At 37.6% G+C, this 17,203-nt stretch overlaps 1 protein-coding gene across 1 annotated transcript in view; it reads left to right on the forward strand.

The window, feature by feature from the left end:
• LOC131532623 (protein shisa-like-2A) overlaps positions 1-15,533 on the forward strand; it is a 66,357-nt gene extending 50,824 nt beyond the window's left edge. The window contains exon 3 of the mRNA XM_058764436.1: positions 15,217-15,533. Within this exon, the coding sequence (XP_058620419.1) occupies positions 15,217-15,401 (185 nt within the window). The 3' untranslated portion in view covers positions 15,402-15,533. The remainder of the gene's footprint in view (positions 1-15,216) is intronic.
• Positions 15,534-17,203: the final 1,670 nt, after the last annotated feature.

Raw genomic sequence — 17,203 nt, forward strand, 5'->3', positions numbered from 1 at the left:
CAGTATACAAGTGCCATGACAACATGACAAGCCTCAGTTAGTCCAGCACAGTACATGTAGCTAGTTTTTATATATTTATATATATATACAGTGGGGCAAAAAAGTATTTAGTCAGCCACCAATTGTGCAAGTTCTCCCACTTAAAAAGATGAGAGAGGCCTGTAATTTTCATCATAGGTATACCTCAACTATGAGAGACAAAATGAGAAAAAAAAATCCAGAAAATCACATTGTAGGATTTTTAAAGAATTAATTGGTAAATTCCTCGGTAAAATAAGTATTTGGTCACCTACAAACAAGCAAGATTTCTGGCTCTCACAGACCTGTAACTTCTTCATTAAGAGGCTCCTCTGTCCTCCACTCGTTACCTGTATTAATGGCATCTGTTTGAACTTGTTATCAGTATAAAAGACACCTGTCCACAACCTCAAACAGTCCAACTCCAAACTCCACCATGGCCAAGACCAAAGAGCTGTCAAAGGACACCAGAAACAAAATTGTAGACCTGCACCAGGCTGGGAAGACTGAATCTGCAATAGGTAAGCAGCTTGGTGTGAAGAAATCAACTGTGGGAGCAATTATTAGAAAATGGAAGACATACAAGACCACTGATAATCTCCCTCGATCTGGGGCTCCACGCAAGATTTCACCCCATGGGGTCAAAATGATCACAAGAACTGTGAGCAAAAATCCCAGAACCGCACGGGGGGGACCTAGTGAATGACCTGCAGAGAGCTGGGACCAAAGTAACAAAGGCTACCATCAGTAACACACTGCGCCGCCAGGGACTCAAATCATGCAGTGCCAGACGTGTCCCCCTGCTTAAGCCAGTACATGTCCGGCCCGTCTGAAGTTTGCTAGAGAGCATTTGGATGATCCAGAAGAGGGAGAAGGAGTGGCTTCGTAAGAAGCATTTCAAGGTCATGGAGTGGCCTAGCCAGTTTCCAGATCTCAACCCCATCGAAAATCTTTGGAGGGAGTTGAAAGTCCGTGTTGCCCAGGGACAGCCCCAAAACATTACTGCTCTAGAGGAGATCTGCATGGAGGAATGGGCCAAAATACGAGCAACAGTGTGTGAAAACCTTGTGAAGACTTACAGAAAACGTTTGACCTCTGTCATTGCTAACAAAGGGTATATAACAAAGTATTGAGATGAAATTTTGTTATTGACCAAATACTTATTTTCCACCATAATTTGTAAATAAATTCTTTAAAAATCCTACAATGTGATTTTCTGGATTTTTTTTTCTTCTCATTTTGTCTCTCATAGTTGAGGTATACCTATGATGAAAATTACAGGCCTCTCTCATCTTTTTAAGTGGGAGAACTTGCACAATTGGTGGCTGACTAAATACTTTTTTGCCCCACTGTGTATGTGTATATATATATATATATATATATATATATATCTAAATAAATAGAATAGGAAAGTGTTAATATTAGTTGGTCAGGTGCTGGCAAAAAAAGATGTGTGTTCAGATGATTTTTGAAAATGGTTTAAGACTCAGCTGTTCGAATTGAGATCGGGAGGTCATTCCACCAGCTGGGCACAGTCCAGAAAAAGGTCCGTGCAAGAGATTTGGTACCTCTTTGGGATGGCACCACAAGGCGTCGTTCACTTGCAGAATGCAAGCTTCTGGAGGGTGCATAAATTTGAACTAGTGAGTTTAGATACATTGGTGAAGCTTAACTGATCATAGATCACAACCCCAAGGTTCTCGGCTGTCCTGGAAGGAGTTATGGTTAATGAACCCAGCTGTATAGAGAAGTTGTGGTGAAGTGATGGGTTGAGACCACGAGCAGTTCTGTCTTTGCAAGGTTGAACTGAAGGTGATGGTCCTTCATCCAGTTAGAAATGTCACTCAGACAGGCTGCAATGCGAACAGGTACCGTCGGATCATCTGGTTGGAATGAGAAGTAGAGTTGAGTGTCATCAGCATAGCAGTGATAAGAAAAGCCATGCTTCTGAATGACCGATCCTAATGACGACATGTAGATGGAGAAGAGAAGTGGTTCAAGCACTGAGCCTTGAGGAACTCCAGTAGCAAGAAGTTGTGACTTCGAAACCTCACCCCTCCAAGACACCCTGAAGGACCTATCTGAGAGGTAAGACTCGAACCACAGGAGCGCAGTTTCTGAGATGCCCATCTTTCTGAGGGTAGACAGGAGGATCTGGTGGTTAACCGTGTCAAAAGCAGCAGACAGGTCCAACAAGATGAGTACAGAGGATTTGGAAGCCAGTCTCAGGGCCTCTGTAACTGAGAGTAGGGCAGTGTCAGTAGAGTGGCCGCTTCTGAAGCCAGATTGGTTGTTGTCCAGAAGATTGTTCTGTGCAAGAAACAAAGAGATTGGTTGAACACAACTAGCTCAAGTATCTTTGCAATGAATGGAAGAAGGGATTTCTGTAGTTTTCTAAAAGTACTGGATTTAGATAGGGTTTTTTAAGCAGTGGGGTTACCCAAGCCTGCTTAAATGCAGTGAGAAATGCACCAGTGTGAAGAAAGGTGTTGATAATGTGAGTAAGCGCAGGTATGACTGAAGAAGAAATGGCCTGAAGGAGGTGAGTGGGGATAGGATCTAGTGGATGATGGGATAGGATCTAGTGGATGAAGTAGTGGGATGATTGGAAAGGATGAGTATTTGTCGTTATAAAGTTATCATTCGTTTGTTGTGTGAGGAATTGGTCACTGATGGTTCTTGTTTTATTTTTGAAGAAAATTACAAAGTCATCAGCTGTAAGAGTTTATAAAGGAGGAGGGGGGAGTAGAGAAAGTTTTGAAAAGTGTGCGAGAGTCAGAACAGTTGTTAATTTTGTTGTGGTAGTATGTCGTTTTAGCAGTGGAGACATTTTCAGAGAAGGAATAGAGGAGTGACTGATACGCACTAAGGTCAGTAGAGTTTTTTGATTTGGGCCACTTCCTCTCTGCAGCCCTTAGTTTAGCGCGATGTTCACAGAGAACATTGGACAGCCAGGGGGCAGAGGGGGTAGTGCGTGCTGGTCTGGATGAAAGGGGGCAAAAGTTGTCTAAGCAAGATGTTAGAGTGGAGCAAAGAGTGTCAGTAGCACTGTTTGTGTCCAGTGCTGAAAACTGAGAGGGTAAAGGAAGTGCAGATGAAACCATTGAGGATAGGCAAGAGGGAGAGAGCGAGCGTAGGTTACGGCGAAAGGTGACCTGCGGAGGAATGTGTGCTGTGTCAGGAGTTAGTGTGAGGTTAGAAGTGATGAGGAAGTGGTCTGAGGTGTGCAGTGGAGTAACTAATGTGTTGTCAGTGGAGCAGTAGTGTGTGTAGATGAGGTCCAGTTGGTTACCTGATTTGTGAGTAGCCATAGTAGACACTCGTTTGAGGTCAATATATATTGAGGTCAATATATATTGACATACATACATACATACATAAATACATCTGTATACATACATACATATCTGTATACACACACATATCTATATACATATGTATGTGTGTATATTGTGTGTGTGTGATCCTGGACCACAAAACCAGTCTTAAGTTGCACGGATATATTTGTAGCAACAGCCAAAAATACACGGTATGGGTCAAAATTATATATTTTTCTTTTATGCCAAAAATCATTAGGATATTGAGTAAAGTTCATGTTCCATGAAGATGTCTTTTCAATGTCCTACCGTAAATATCAAAACTTAATTTTTTATTAGTAATATGCATTGCTAAGGACTTCATTTGGACAACTTTAAAGGCAATTTCTCAATATTTTGATTTGTTTGCCCCCTCAGATTCCTGATTTTCATATAGTTGTATCTCGGCCAAATATTGTCCTATTCTATCATTGAATGGACCTATCCTAACATACATCAATGGGAAGCTTATTTATTCAGCTTTCAGATGTATAAATCTCAATTTCGAAAAATTGACACCTAAGACTGGTTTTGTGGTCCAGGGCCATATATTATATATATTCTTGACAAGAAGTGCATTTATTCATCAATCCGGAAACGTTTCAGACACGAGCTCCAGCTTCACTTCAGCGGCAGGCGCGAGTCAAACAAGCGCGGAAACCGGCGCGCGCTGTAGCCTGTATCAATACATATCAAAGCGCAAAATAAACTATGTGCATGCAATGTCGTGGTCAGTTAAGGCATGAAGTTACCAAAAAGGCGATTTAAAGCTGCCTTAAAACTGTCCAAACTGTCCTGGAGCATCCCAGCACTGTCTCTCATCTAACACACCCGATTCAACTTGTCAGCTCATTAGTAGAGACTGAAATGGGTCCGACCTGAAATGGGTCAGAAAAGGTGATGAGAGTTGAGAGAAAATACGATGTGTGTCAGATCCGCCTCATGTTTAGCAGCGGCACATCTTAATAACCAGCTGCTATGATGTCTGTTCATCAAGAATAAAAGAAAAAAAGAGGAAATCAATAACTTTTATATAGCTGTAAGTATTTATCTGTATTTAGTTTAGAATTTAGTGTTTGATAACTTTCTTCAATTTCTGTATATTTCTGCTGAGGGGCATAGGTAGCCTAGCTAAATATAACATTTACTATAATGGGTTTATGTGAAGATTAAGTTATTTTTAAAGTCTAATAAATGTAAAAATTGATTATAATGTAATGTTTAATGGCTATAGTCAATGGTTAAATATTAGGGGATTTTTTTTATTTTATTTTTTTTTATAGGGAAATCATTATTACTTAGTATCAGTGATACTGGCCTTCAGTCATAAAAAAGATGCCCTTAAACAGACATAAAAAATATGTTGTTTCTACATTAATTTGAGGAATGAATGTGAAATCATTGCAATATAAAAGTATATTTAAAAACTTTAATGTTAGGTGGGATTAATCGTGATTAATTTCAGAAAAATGTGCGATTAATTAGTTGAATGAATTCACATCATAATGAATATAATTTGAATATCAATCATATTTAGCTGTGCAGCGGGGGGCTAGAAGAGTTTTAGTAACATAATGATTGAAAGAGACTGTATTTTGTTGATGATAAATTTTGTTTTGTTTAAAAAACATGCTGATATTGTTTATATCAAAATTAAACTTTCTTTCTCCTTTGACATGTTCAAAGTTAAACAGAAATACTTTAACTACCATTTCTGTCCTTTAGTGTGACGTAATGTCCACGTCCTATGGTGTGACACAGGTTTGTTTTTATCTCAAAATATCTTGAGTTGAGTTGCAATAGGGGAGATACAATTATCACTCAACTTAAAATGGTATAATTTTCAGCGGCTTTGAATGGATGACAGCAAAGTGTATCTTGTTGTCTAAGTTTGTCTTGAAATTGTCCAACAATTCATGGGGGGAAAAATGTTAATTATAATTCATATTAAATAACGCTATATGAAAATAAGTGTCTAACAATAAAGTTAAATCTCTCTCATGCTATTTATATATTATTAAGGGTTTTTTGTGTTTTTTTTCCTTAATTTTTGCTATGTCACACCATAGGACAAATATGGGACAGTTCAATAAAATGTTTAAAAAAACAATGAAAGAATTTAAGTTATTGACCCTTTATATTTTCTCAAAGATCAGACTTTATGCTACATAAATATATGCATTTCTTAAATGATCTTTTACAAAAAAAAAAAAAAGCATTTTTACTGGCTGTTGTCAACCCATATATATATATATATATATATATATATATATATATATATATATATATACTGTGTGTGTGTGTGTGTGTGCATATATATATATATATATATATATATATATATATATATATATATATATATATATATATATCCTTTTATTGTGCAGTCTTTTAAATCAAAGCTTTCATTGCTTAACAGTGTGAATTCATAGCATTTTTCCGATCTTTCTAAAGCTAACCCTCAAGGTTTCAAGGCAGTGAAGTATGTCTTATATAAGATTTCCTGTTCAACTCAAAGAAATAAAGCTTAAAGAGTTACAGTGAACAAAGACAGTCCTCCCAGTCATTTATGAGACTGCACTGCAGAGTGATCAATTGTGCTCCAACAGGAGTCTTTACGTAATGCTACAGAGACGAGCAGAACACCTGGCAGCCTATTTCTGCACAGAGAGATTAACTTGACTGTAAAAATAGTACGCCATTTACATTTATTCTGTTTAGCAGACAACTGTATGCAAAGCCAATTATAATTTGTACAAACAGAGGTATATTTTTTTTTATTGACATTTGTAATCAGTTTTTATATATATATATATAAGTGCTGTCAATCGATTAAAAATGTTTATCGCGTTAATCACAGTCATGGACTGTGATTAATCATGATTAATCACAAATTTAAAATACTAGGATTTACCTGTAAATGTGTTGAAATAAAGAAATGCATAACAAACTAGTTTAGGGAAACAGATCATTTCACACTTCCGCCAGGTATGAGACATAATCCTTATTATTCTTTTATCATTACTCTTTTGTTTTAATTCAGCCATTATCAGCCTTTATACAGGCAATAAAATGTTTACCAAGCCACATCGCTTCAATCCCAGTATACATTTACCCAACTATTATCGAAAGTATTCCTAAATAAATACAACAAAACATTTTCTTGCGACCTTACATGAAGTATTATGACAAAATGCATTATTGGACCTGTAACTTAACTCAAGAAAATCACATACAAATATCCTATCGTAATCGTGTGTTTATTATCTTATATAATCTATAGTGGCTGTTGTCATGTTTATTTCTGCTGTGTAAAAGCCTTAACTTGTATGCTCTGCCTCTGACAGAAACTCACGTTGTTTGTGATGTTACAACCGCCTCTCCGTTCTTAAGTTGCCAGGGATACATTCCAAGTGTAATGCACATTAGTAACAGGATCTATTTTAATTTTTATTTGTCTACACCTTGGGCGGCCGTGGTACATTATAAAAGTAGCCCAAAAAACCACAACCCATGGCTCTGTAATTTTTCCAGCAACTGTATTTTCAAAATAGCCTACTTGTGCCGCTACCCTGGCAACACTGGTCCGCTGTACCCTCATCACACAATAGGTGCGTTCGACTTCATGCAGCATTGCGCAGACCGATCGGCAGCTGACTTGAAGTAGTGCATGCCAGTTAGAAATTTAGTCCGACTTGAACCGGTGCCGATGCTACGACACTGTCACGTGTGGCATCAAAGTACCACGATAGCGATTCGAGAGCAGCTGGCTGACTCAGATGGTGCAGTTTCTCCAGAGGGACTGCAGGAGTGCTCATGATGACACAGCTGTTTCACGACTGGCCAGATTCACCACATGACAACAATGATGTGTATTTTAACATCTTCAAATCCAATACTGCTCATAAATCCGTGTTTTTAGAACAGTAAAGGTTTTTTTTTTTTTTTTTACTGTAGTCACAATGTTATATTGAGTCACATTTATCATAAAACACTGATGATAGCATATATACCCCCACTTTATTTGTATTTAAATAGTATATATTTACGTTGAACTTTATTCTTGAACAGATGGCGCTGTATTAAGCAGTATATAAAAAGTGTTTCTGTTGCTCATGAAAACGTTTCTGAAACGTCTGTGTATTTGACAAACATTGCATTTTATTCACTTCATCTGTGATAGAGTATGCAAACACCGCGTGAGCATCATTAATGGGAGCAGAAAGTGTCCGTCTTGACGTGTCCGTTTTCAGCTCCGCCCCCAACTCATTGATCGCCGTCTGTAGCCATGCTTCAAGTCGAACACACCTAATGATAGATAACCTTCAGCGCTGTGATGACGGGAAGAAGTTGGGGTCAAACCTTATCAAACTATTAATTTTGCAACTACATGTCAACTAGCAGTCATTAGAGTATTAGTAGACTGTCTGTTTAATATCTTCTAACACTTTATTTTGATGGGTTCACAACATACAACATACTGACTATGAGAAACTTTGCAAGTATATGCCAACTTATTCTACTAACCCTAAACCTACCCTAACAGTCTACTCTGAGAGTTAGTAGACATGTAGTTGCAAATGAATGAGAATTAGTTGACATGTAGTTAACATGTAGTTACAAAGTTACTTATAGTTAGTAGAATGTCTAAAGTGGACAAAATAATGTGCAACTGAGTTAATTTGCAAAAAACAAAAAAAAAAAATAAACCGATTTATTATTATTGTCCTGCATTCCAATTAATATCAATCAAACTGCAGTTGGGTGGTTTTGATTAAGTAATAATAGCTAAAAAATACAGCTAACTAACACAATAAAACCATAACACACAAAAAACAAAAAAAACATGATTTAAGAAAATAAACAAAAACAGAGTTATCCGTTTTTGCAAATAAATTCTCCATGCGCACACACACACACACACATTCACATATATATACAGTGGTGTGAGAAAGTGTTGGCCCCCTTCCTGATTTATTTATATTTTTTTTTGCATGTTTGTCACACTTTAATGTTTCAGATCATCAAACAAATTTAAATATTAATCAAAGATAAGACAAGTAAACACAACTTGCAGTTTTTAAATGAAGTTTTTTATTATGAAGGGAAAACAAAATCCAAACCCACATGGCCCTGTGTGAAAAAGTGCTTGCCCCCTAAACCTAATAACTGGTTGTGCCACCCTTTGAAGCATTGCCTAACTGGCAATGAGTCTTTCACATCGCTGTGGAGGAATTTTGGCCCACTCTTCTTTGCAGAATTGTTTTAATTCAGCCACAGCATTTCGATTGGATTTAAGTCCAGACTTTGATTTGGCCACTCCTGTTACGGGGCTGACGAGACGTGAGACGTGCGGATCCATATGCAGACTTTTATTTAGCAGAGACGTGGTCATAACAGGCAGGGTCGAACAATGGCAGACAGGTATAACATAGGCAAGACAAAGAGTAAACTAAGACAAGCGTGGGTCGATGATCGTCGATGATCTGGACGACCAACTGTGACTTGGCTTGATTCGTGACGATCAACGGTGACTTGACTTAGCTTGTGAAGATCAGCTTTGACTTGACTTGACTCTCTGACATTAACTGTGACTTGACTCCTGAAGATCAGCTAGAACATGACGGGGTGTTGTTGTGGCCGCCATTTTGTGAGCGTGCTCTAGCGTAGCTGCCATTACATGAGTGAGTGCAGTGTCACATTCCTCCGCGACACCCACAGTGAACACTGAACCAACAGTCCATAAAGCATAGTCCATAAAATCACTCAGACACGAACGGGGACCTTCAAGGGTTAATCGTGATTTGAGCGGCTGGTTAATGCCCTCACAAAAAAAGTCTATGAACAAACAGTCAGGAAAATCAGAATCATTAGCGATCACCAAGTACTCTAGAATGTAGCTCTCGAGGGATCGAGTGTCCTGCTTGAGAGCTAATAGCAGTTTTGCTGCGTCCATACCTGGCCAGTGTCCATCTGAAAAACTGCTGGATCCTTTTGTGGCCGAGTATTCTGTTACGGGGCTGACGAGACGTGAGACGTGCGGATCCATATGCAGACTTTTATTTAGCAGAGACGTGGTCATAACAGGCAGGGTCGAACAATGGCAGACAGGTATAACATAGGCGAGACAAAGAGTAAACTAAGACAAGCGTGGGTCGATGATCGGCGAACAGTATCCAAAGGGGCGAGACAGGAGAGGTAGTCCAAAACGTCAATGATAGTCCAGGCAGGGGAAAACACAATCAAGGCAAGGCAAGGCAAGGCAAGGCAAGGCAAGGCAAGGCAAGGCAAGGCAAGGCAAGGGCGCTCTGTAGGGCAGCGATAACGCATACAATACTCGGCGACGAGGGAGAGAAAGTCCGTGGCTTAAATAGGGTATGTGATCAGTGTGTGCGTAGGATCAGGTGTGTGGGTGATTGGTGCAATGAATGATTGGTGACAGCTGTGATCAGTAATGGATGATGGGAAATGTAGTTAAATGGTGAAGTGCCAGAGTCCATGTGATAAGCGGGTGACCTCTAGTGAGTGAACGGAAGTGCAGACCAGATTCATGACAACTCCAAAACCTTAATTTAGTTTTTCTTGAGACATTCAGAGGTGGACTTGCTGCTGTGTTTGTAATCATTGTCCTGCTGCATAACCCAAGTGCACTTGAGCTTGAGGTCACAAACTGATGGCTGGACATTCTCCTTCAGGATTTTCTGATAGAGTGCAGAATTCATGGTTCCATCAATTATGGCAAGTCATCAAGGTTCTGAAGCTGCAAAGCAGCCTCAGACCATCACACTACCACCACCATGTTTGACTGTTGGTATGATGTTCTTTTTATGAAATGCTGTGTTGGTTTTACGCCAGATGTAACAGGACACACACCTTCCAAAAAGTTCAACTTTAGTCTCATCAGTCCACAGAATATTTGCCCAAACGTCTTGGGGATAATCAAGATATTTTTTGGCAAATGTGAGACGAGCCTTTCTGTTCTTTTTGGTCAGCAATGGCTTTTGCCTTGTAACTCTCTGTAGGGTTTGATACATAAATAAATTAATTTAGCTCAAAGGGAATCATTTATGATTTTATAGGGAATTTGAACAGAATCACTGTTTTGCGGCTGATCACTGAGTCGGCAGCGATTCACTGAACGAGCCGTATAACATTAATTCTGCACTGGATATTAAAATCCAAAATATAGTGAAAACACTATTAATAAGCACAGTAACAAGATTGACAGATTAAGACATTAACTTGTAAGCACAAAACACAAGATACTTCTCTTTTCAATATAAATAAGACTTTATTTATATAAACCTAAGACATAAACTAATCTAACACATGAACACACGCATTCACACATTCACACGTTGCAGAAAGAGAGAAAGGATGAGTTTAGAGAATGAGAATGTGAAATCCCAAGTTTATAGCAATATGTGCTATTGCATAGACCTGACCAACCGTCAATCACTTAATTAACCCTCACATTGAGTTTCTCAATGAGGCTAAAATTTATATTAAATGCAACAGCTCAGTTAGACCTGAAGGTTACTTGCTTGCGTTGCCTTTGTGTTACAGGGATTCCCTTTTGTCGTCATTGTCGTTGCAGGAAAGGGGTTTTCCCGAGTTGCTGAAAGTTGGCTGGAAGTTCAGTAGTCGTTGAAGGGATGTCTTGGGCATTGGCTGAGGATGCGGAGTTGGTCTGGTTGAAGTTTTGAGGCGGTTACAGGCTCGAGTTGAACTCGGAGACAAGGCGTGGCAGCAAAACTTAAACTGAGAACACGAAACTCGCAACAGAAAATAAACTAAAATAAAAGAAAGAAAGGGTGTAACGAGACTAGGTGGTTTTTCTTCTCATCGTGGTGTTATGTAGCAACTGGCCTTTAGGCCAGAGCACGCTCAAAGAGCGCTAAAAAACAGCCAGTAATCAGGCCTGGGTTTGGCTAGTGAAATTTAACTCAGCTTTCTAAAATAATGTGGTTAATCACAGTTCTTTCATGATTTAATAGGAGGGAGCAAGCACTTTTTCACACAGGGCCATATGGGTTTGGATTTTGTTTTCCCTTCATAATAAAAACCTTCATTTAAAAACTGCATGTTGTGTTTACTTGTGTTATCTTTGATTAATATTTAAATTAGTTTGATGATCTGAAACATTAATGTGTGACAAACATGCAAAAAAATAAAAAAAATCAGGAAGGTGGCCAACACTTTTTCACTCCACTGTATATATAATATAAAATGTCCAAATTGGGCCCAAAGTGTCAATATTTTGTGTGGCCACCATTATTTTCCAGCATTGCCTTAAACCTCTTGGGCATGGAGTTCACCAGAGCTTCACAGGTTGCCACTGGAGTCCTCTTCCACTCATCCATGACGACATCATGGAGCTGGTGGATGTTAGAGACCTTGCGCTCCTCCACCTTCCGTTTGAGGATGCCCCATAGATGCTCAATAGGGTTTAGGTCTGGAGACATGCTTGGCCAGTCCATCACCTTTACCCTCAGCTTCTTTAGCAAGGCAGTGGTTGTCTTGGAGGTGTGTTTGGGGTAGTTATCATGTTGGAATACTGCCCTGCGGCCCAGTCTCCAAAGGGAGGGGATCATGCTCTGTTTCAGTATGTCACAGTACATGTTGGCATTCATGGTTCCCTCAATGAACTGTAGCTCCTCAGTGCCGGCAGCACTCATGCAGCCCTAGACCATGACACTCCGACCACCATGCTTTACTGTAGGCAAGACACACTTATCTTTGTACTCCTCACCTGGTTGCCGCCACACATGCTTGACACCATCTGAACCAAACAAGTTTATCTTGGTCTCATCAGACCACAGGACATGGTTCCAGTAATCCATGTCCTTAGTCTGCTTGTCTTCAGACCACCCACCCCTTCAACTTCTGCAGCAATGTTGGCAGCACTCATACGTCTATTTCCCAAACACAACCTCTGGATATGATGCTGAGCACGTGCACTCGGCTTCTTTGGTCGTGGCCTGTTCTGAGTGGAACCTGTCCTGTTAAACCACTGTATGGTCTTGGCCACCGTGCTGCAGCTCAGTTTCAGGGTCTTGGCAATCTGCTTATAGCCTATGCCATCTTTATGTAGAGCAACAATTCTTTTTTTCAGATCCTCAGAGAGTTCTTTGGCTTGAGGTGCCATGTTGAACTTCCAGTGACCAGTATGAGAGAGTGAGAGCGATAACACCAAATTTAACACACCTGCTCCCCATTCACACCTGAGACCTTGTAACACTAACGAGTCACATGACGCTGGGGAGAGAAAATGACTAATTGGGCCCAATTTGGACATTTTCACTTAGGGGTGTACTCACTTTTGTGGCCAGTGGTTTAGATATTAATGGCTGTGTGTTGAGTTATTTTGAGGGGACAGCAAATTTACACTGTTATACAAGCTGTACACTCACTACTTTACATTGTAGCAAAGTGTCATTTCTTCAGTGTTGTCACATGAAAAAATATAATAACATTTACAAAAATGTGAGGGGTGTACTCACTTCATTTTTAATATATTTTAATATAAAGTCAACATTTATTTCAAGTAACAATGTACATTTGTAAAAATCATATATTTAATGAATATTTAAATATAATATATATTTATACGATTTTTTATTTAAAATGTTTCAGTTTTAATAATAATATAATGTAATATATGATATTAAATACAATAATCGTATATATGGCAGAAATAGTGAGAGTTGTATGCTATTCCAAGTTCAGCCAATGAGTCAAGAAGATGACAAATTTTATATTATAATAAATTTATACTATATTATTTTATTGCTGTTTGTTCATTTATCATTTTGATAATGTGTATGCTTTGTTGCATACTGCAAAAATAAGAGTAGTGCGTTTTTGTTACAAGTCTGTGCTGTTTACCTATCTTTTATAGTTATTAATATCAAGAGTTCTTCTGAGGACCTTGGTTTAACTTTTCTCTTGCATAAAATAATGACATCTCATTTGTTCTTTCTCAACACTCAACAGACATGGATTTTAATTAGACTGATGTGCTGATCTGTGAGAGCTCGAGTAGTGGCTTGAGGAGTCACTTTGTCTTGAAGTGAAGATTTCATGTTAAGTCATTTTTGTGTAGCCCAGGCCGCCATTGAGCAAACATGCCTTAGAGAGCTAATTAGTTCATTATCTCACTCTAAACTCATCTAATAGTATGAATGACTCATTTTATTCATGTATGATCTTCTTTAGGTATTATATGTTCCGTGCAAACATTGTTTGGATATTATTACTAATGATAAACCCATAGGCCTACAAATTAGTTCCTCTTAGCATGCATGACAGTATTTGAATGTATGAACACTGAAAGGCAATTTCACTTGTATAATACTGTAAATTCTAAAATGCCCCATGAGAACTGTGCAAAAACATCCTCATCCTTGATAATGCACCATAATGCTCAGATACATATTTAACACAAGAAATAGCCCAAGGCATTCAGACTGGGAAAATTTCACACTGAGAGTCTACAAAGTGTAGCTATAGCTCATAAACGCTCTGTGTGAGATTTTCCCATGCAGTAAAGGCTTTTAAGACACAGTGCGTCATTGTGTGGTGTTTTATCTTCATAAGCCATGACGTAATACAGGCTTTTTCATTTTTAATCCTACTTTGAGTGCTTTGGACTACTGTGTTTGTATTGAGCAGTGTAGTTATTGTTAACTAAAATTTTTAAACATCATAAAACTATAACTTATTAATTGAAATAAAGATAAAATATGAATATGATAAAAAACAAAAACAAAAATGTTGCCTTGGCAACAAACTGAAAGTTAGTTCAAGTACTAAAATGGCTGAAACTAAAATAAAAGTAAATTAAAGCTAATTAGAAATATTTAAAAACTAAAACTAATAAAAATGTCATTTTAATTATTAAAACTTAAACTAAAAATAAAGGATAATTGTAAAATTAATCAATGTTATTAAACAATTTAAAATGACTAAACCACTTAAAATTTAAATTTGAATTAAAATGAAAATTGAAAATACAAAACAAAACCAAATTATAGAATTACTATAATAGTATATAAAATCTGAAACAAAAATTAGAATTTTTGTCTTGGCAACTAACTGAAATAAAAGATGAAGTACTAAATTTTTACTAAAATAAAAAGCTAAATGGAAATATTAAAGAACAAAAACTAATAAATAATGACACAAACCTTAATTATTAAAACTTAAAATAAATAAAAATAAAAGCTAATTCAAAATATTGAATACTATAATGCTACTCAAAAGGAGAAAAGCACAATGTAATTATTAAAACATGAATCAAAATTAAAATGAAGTCTAAAATAAAAGCTAAATAAAAAGCTTATATAAATAGTATATACAGTAAGTACTATAATAGAATCTAAAAACTGAAACACAAATTTGAAATTTTGCATTTGGCAAACTACTGAAATAAAAACAATTAAGTAAATGGCCTACACTAAAATAATAATAAATTAAAGCTAAATAGATATATTACAGAAAACAAAATGACAAAAGCACAAAACGTAATTATTAAAACCTAAAATGAAAATAAAAACTGAAAATATACAAATAAAAAAGCTAATTTTAAGTATGAATAAATACTAGGTTATAAATCATACTGAGATAAAACTGGTATTAAATTGAATATATCTTATCATCAGGGAACTTTTAACAGATACCCACGCAGCACTCTTTGCATGCTATTTTTGTAGTTATAAGTCCTTCAGTATTTTCAGCGTGTCCTTGTAGACTTGTACTTACTGGTGCATTTTGCACAGGGAAGCAGCATAAAACGGTTCATAAAAATGTCATGTGATGTTTTCTGTTATGTGCTTCTCAGGATCTGCGCCCAGTCCTCAGGAGGGTCCGAGTCAGCCGAGTGCCCCGTCAGGACCGCAGGGTTTCCGCAAGCATTTCCTCCGGGGCAAACTGGACTGTGACAACCAGCCGCCCGACCCGGACCGGCTGTTCCAGCGCTGCTTCATGGCTACGGTCACCACCATCAACGTCGAAGGACCGTCATAAAGCCCTGGAGCTGCAAATACGACAAGAACAACTTTACCCAGGAGTATTTGATGTAACAGGAGTCTGATGTAATATTTGGAACCTCAGAAAGGATGTGGAATTGAAATCTCCACTGTTTTGGCCTAAACAGACTGTCAGTTTTGGAGACTTTTGTTGCAAAAAACCCTACTGTAATCAATGACGAATTGCCTCAACGTTACAAACTCGGTAAAAAAAAAATGAACTAATCTTTTATTTATCCTCTGGCGCAGGCTCTTTTGTTACATTTTTGATGGGAGAACCGTTTACATTCATCAAAGTTTCAGCTCTTTGAGAGTCTGTAGACTGAACCAAAGATGGAACTGAACTCCCGAGTTCCCGATTCTCGAGAATTACAATGTGCCGTTCTGCTGTTCATCTTTCTCTCAAACTAGGTTTATGAAGCGATTACACCAGCACATGGTGTCGATGCCTTTAAAACAGCTTTGAGTGCCATTTGAACCTTGGAGTGATTAACGTACTGCAAGAGTCAAGTTTTTAATTCGCTCTTCTGCTTTCGTTTGCCGGTTTGGGGCGTACTATGAAATCACATTGTGTTTCTTGTTAAAAAACACATTTCACAATCAAGCTACAAGTCCCATTACTAGGTTTAAAACCAATAAAAGTGAAAATCTCACTTTGTGTAAAGCAGTGATGGGAATAACGGCGTTATAAATAAACGGCGTTACTAACGGCGTTATTTTTTTCAGTAACGAGTAATCAAACGATTTACTGTTTCCACTGTTACAACGCCATTACTGTTACTGACAATAAAATGTGGCGTTACTATATTATATTATTAGAATTAAATTTTTCAGTTCATCTGAATGGATGCGCAATGTAGCTGTATTTGACGTACTGTAAAAGTGTGAAGGTGCACGGCTCGCCGTCGCTTTCTCTCACATACACGCACGCAAAGAAAGATACAGAGCAAGAGAGTCTTTCATAACATGCCGAATTACGGAGTTCCTTTGGTATTCTTCAGCTTCAACTGTCGGGTTCTCTGGTAGTGGGCGGAACTAATGCGCAAACGACAATCTCATTGGCTGGCGCTCACCTATTATTGTCCTTGTTTTGATTTCAGCAAATCAGTTTGAGCGAACGCAGACAACGTGATTAATATTCATGAACCCAGCAGCTCATTAATCCTTAGTGCATTTTATATTGATGACAAATATGCATTCATACTTGGTTATTCTAATTACTAAAGTTCTATCATCGTATAATATTAAATTATCATAATATTATATTATAATGCTTGACTGACTGATACTAAGTGTCAGTAGATAAATAGTGTAGATTAATGTACAATGTTTATAATTTTTTTTTTTTTAGTGTCCATTTCATTAATTTAACATATTTAATATTGGGGGCATCCAAAGTTATTTGACATTTGAACGCAATAGTTACTTTCCCTGGTAATTAGTTACTTTTAAAATGATGTAACTCAGTTACTAACTCAGTTACTATTTGCGAGAAGTAACTAGTAACTATAACTAATTACTTTTTTAAAGTAACATGCCCAACACTGGTGTAAAGACAGAACTATGAAATATCTAAAATGTTATCTAACCCAAAAGTAACATGGCATTAAAGTATAAGGGGCAGTTCACACAGAAAGTGTTTTTCCATTCCATTCCAGTGCGCTACTTTTCCATTGTTTTTCTGTGTAAATGCACTAGATGTACATGTGTCACTGTTGCATCTGTTGCATGCGAGTGCCGCATTTTTGAGACATCATGTGAAGTTTAAAGAATTTCAAGTTTTACACAGCGCCACTCATC

This window comes from Onychostoma macrolepis, chromosome 23, assembly GCF_012432095.1.
Source record: "Onychostoma macrolepis isolate SWU-2019 chromosome 23, ASM1243209v1, whole genome shotgun sequence".
Taxonomy (NCBI): Eukaryota; Metazoa; Chordata; class Actinopteri; order Cypriniformes; family Cyprinidae; genus Onychostoma; species Onychostoma macrolepis.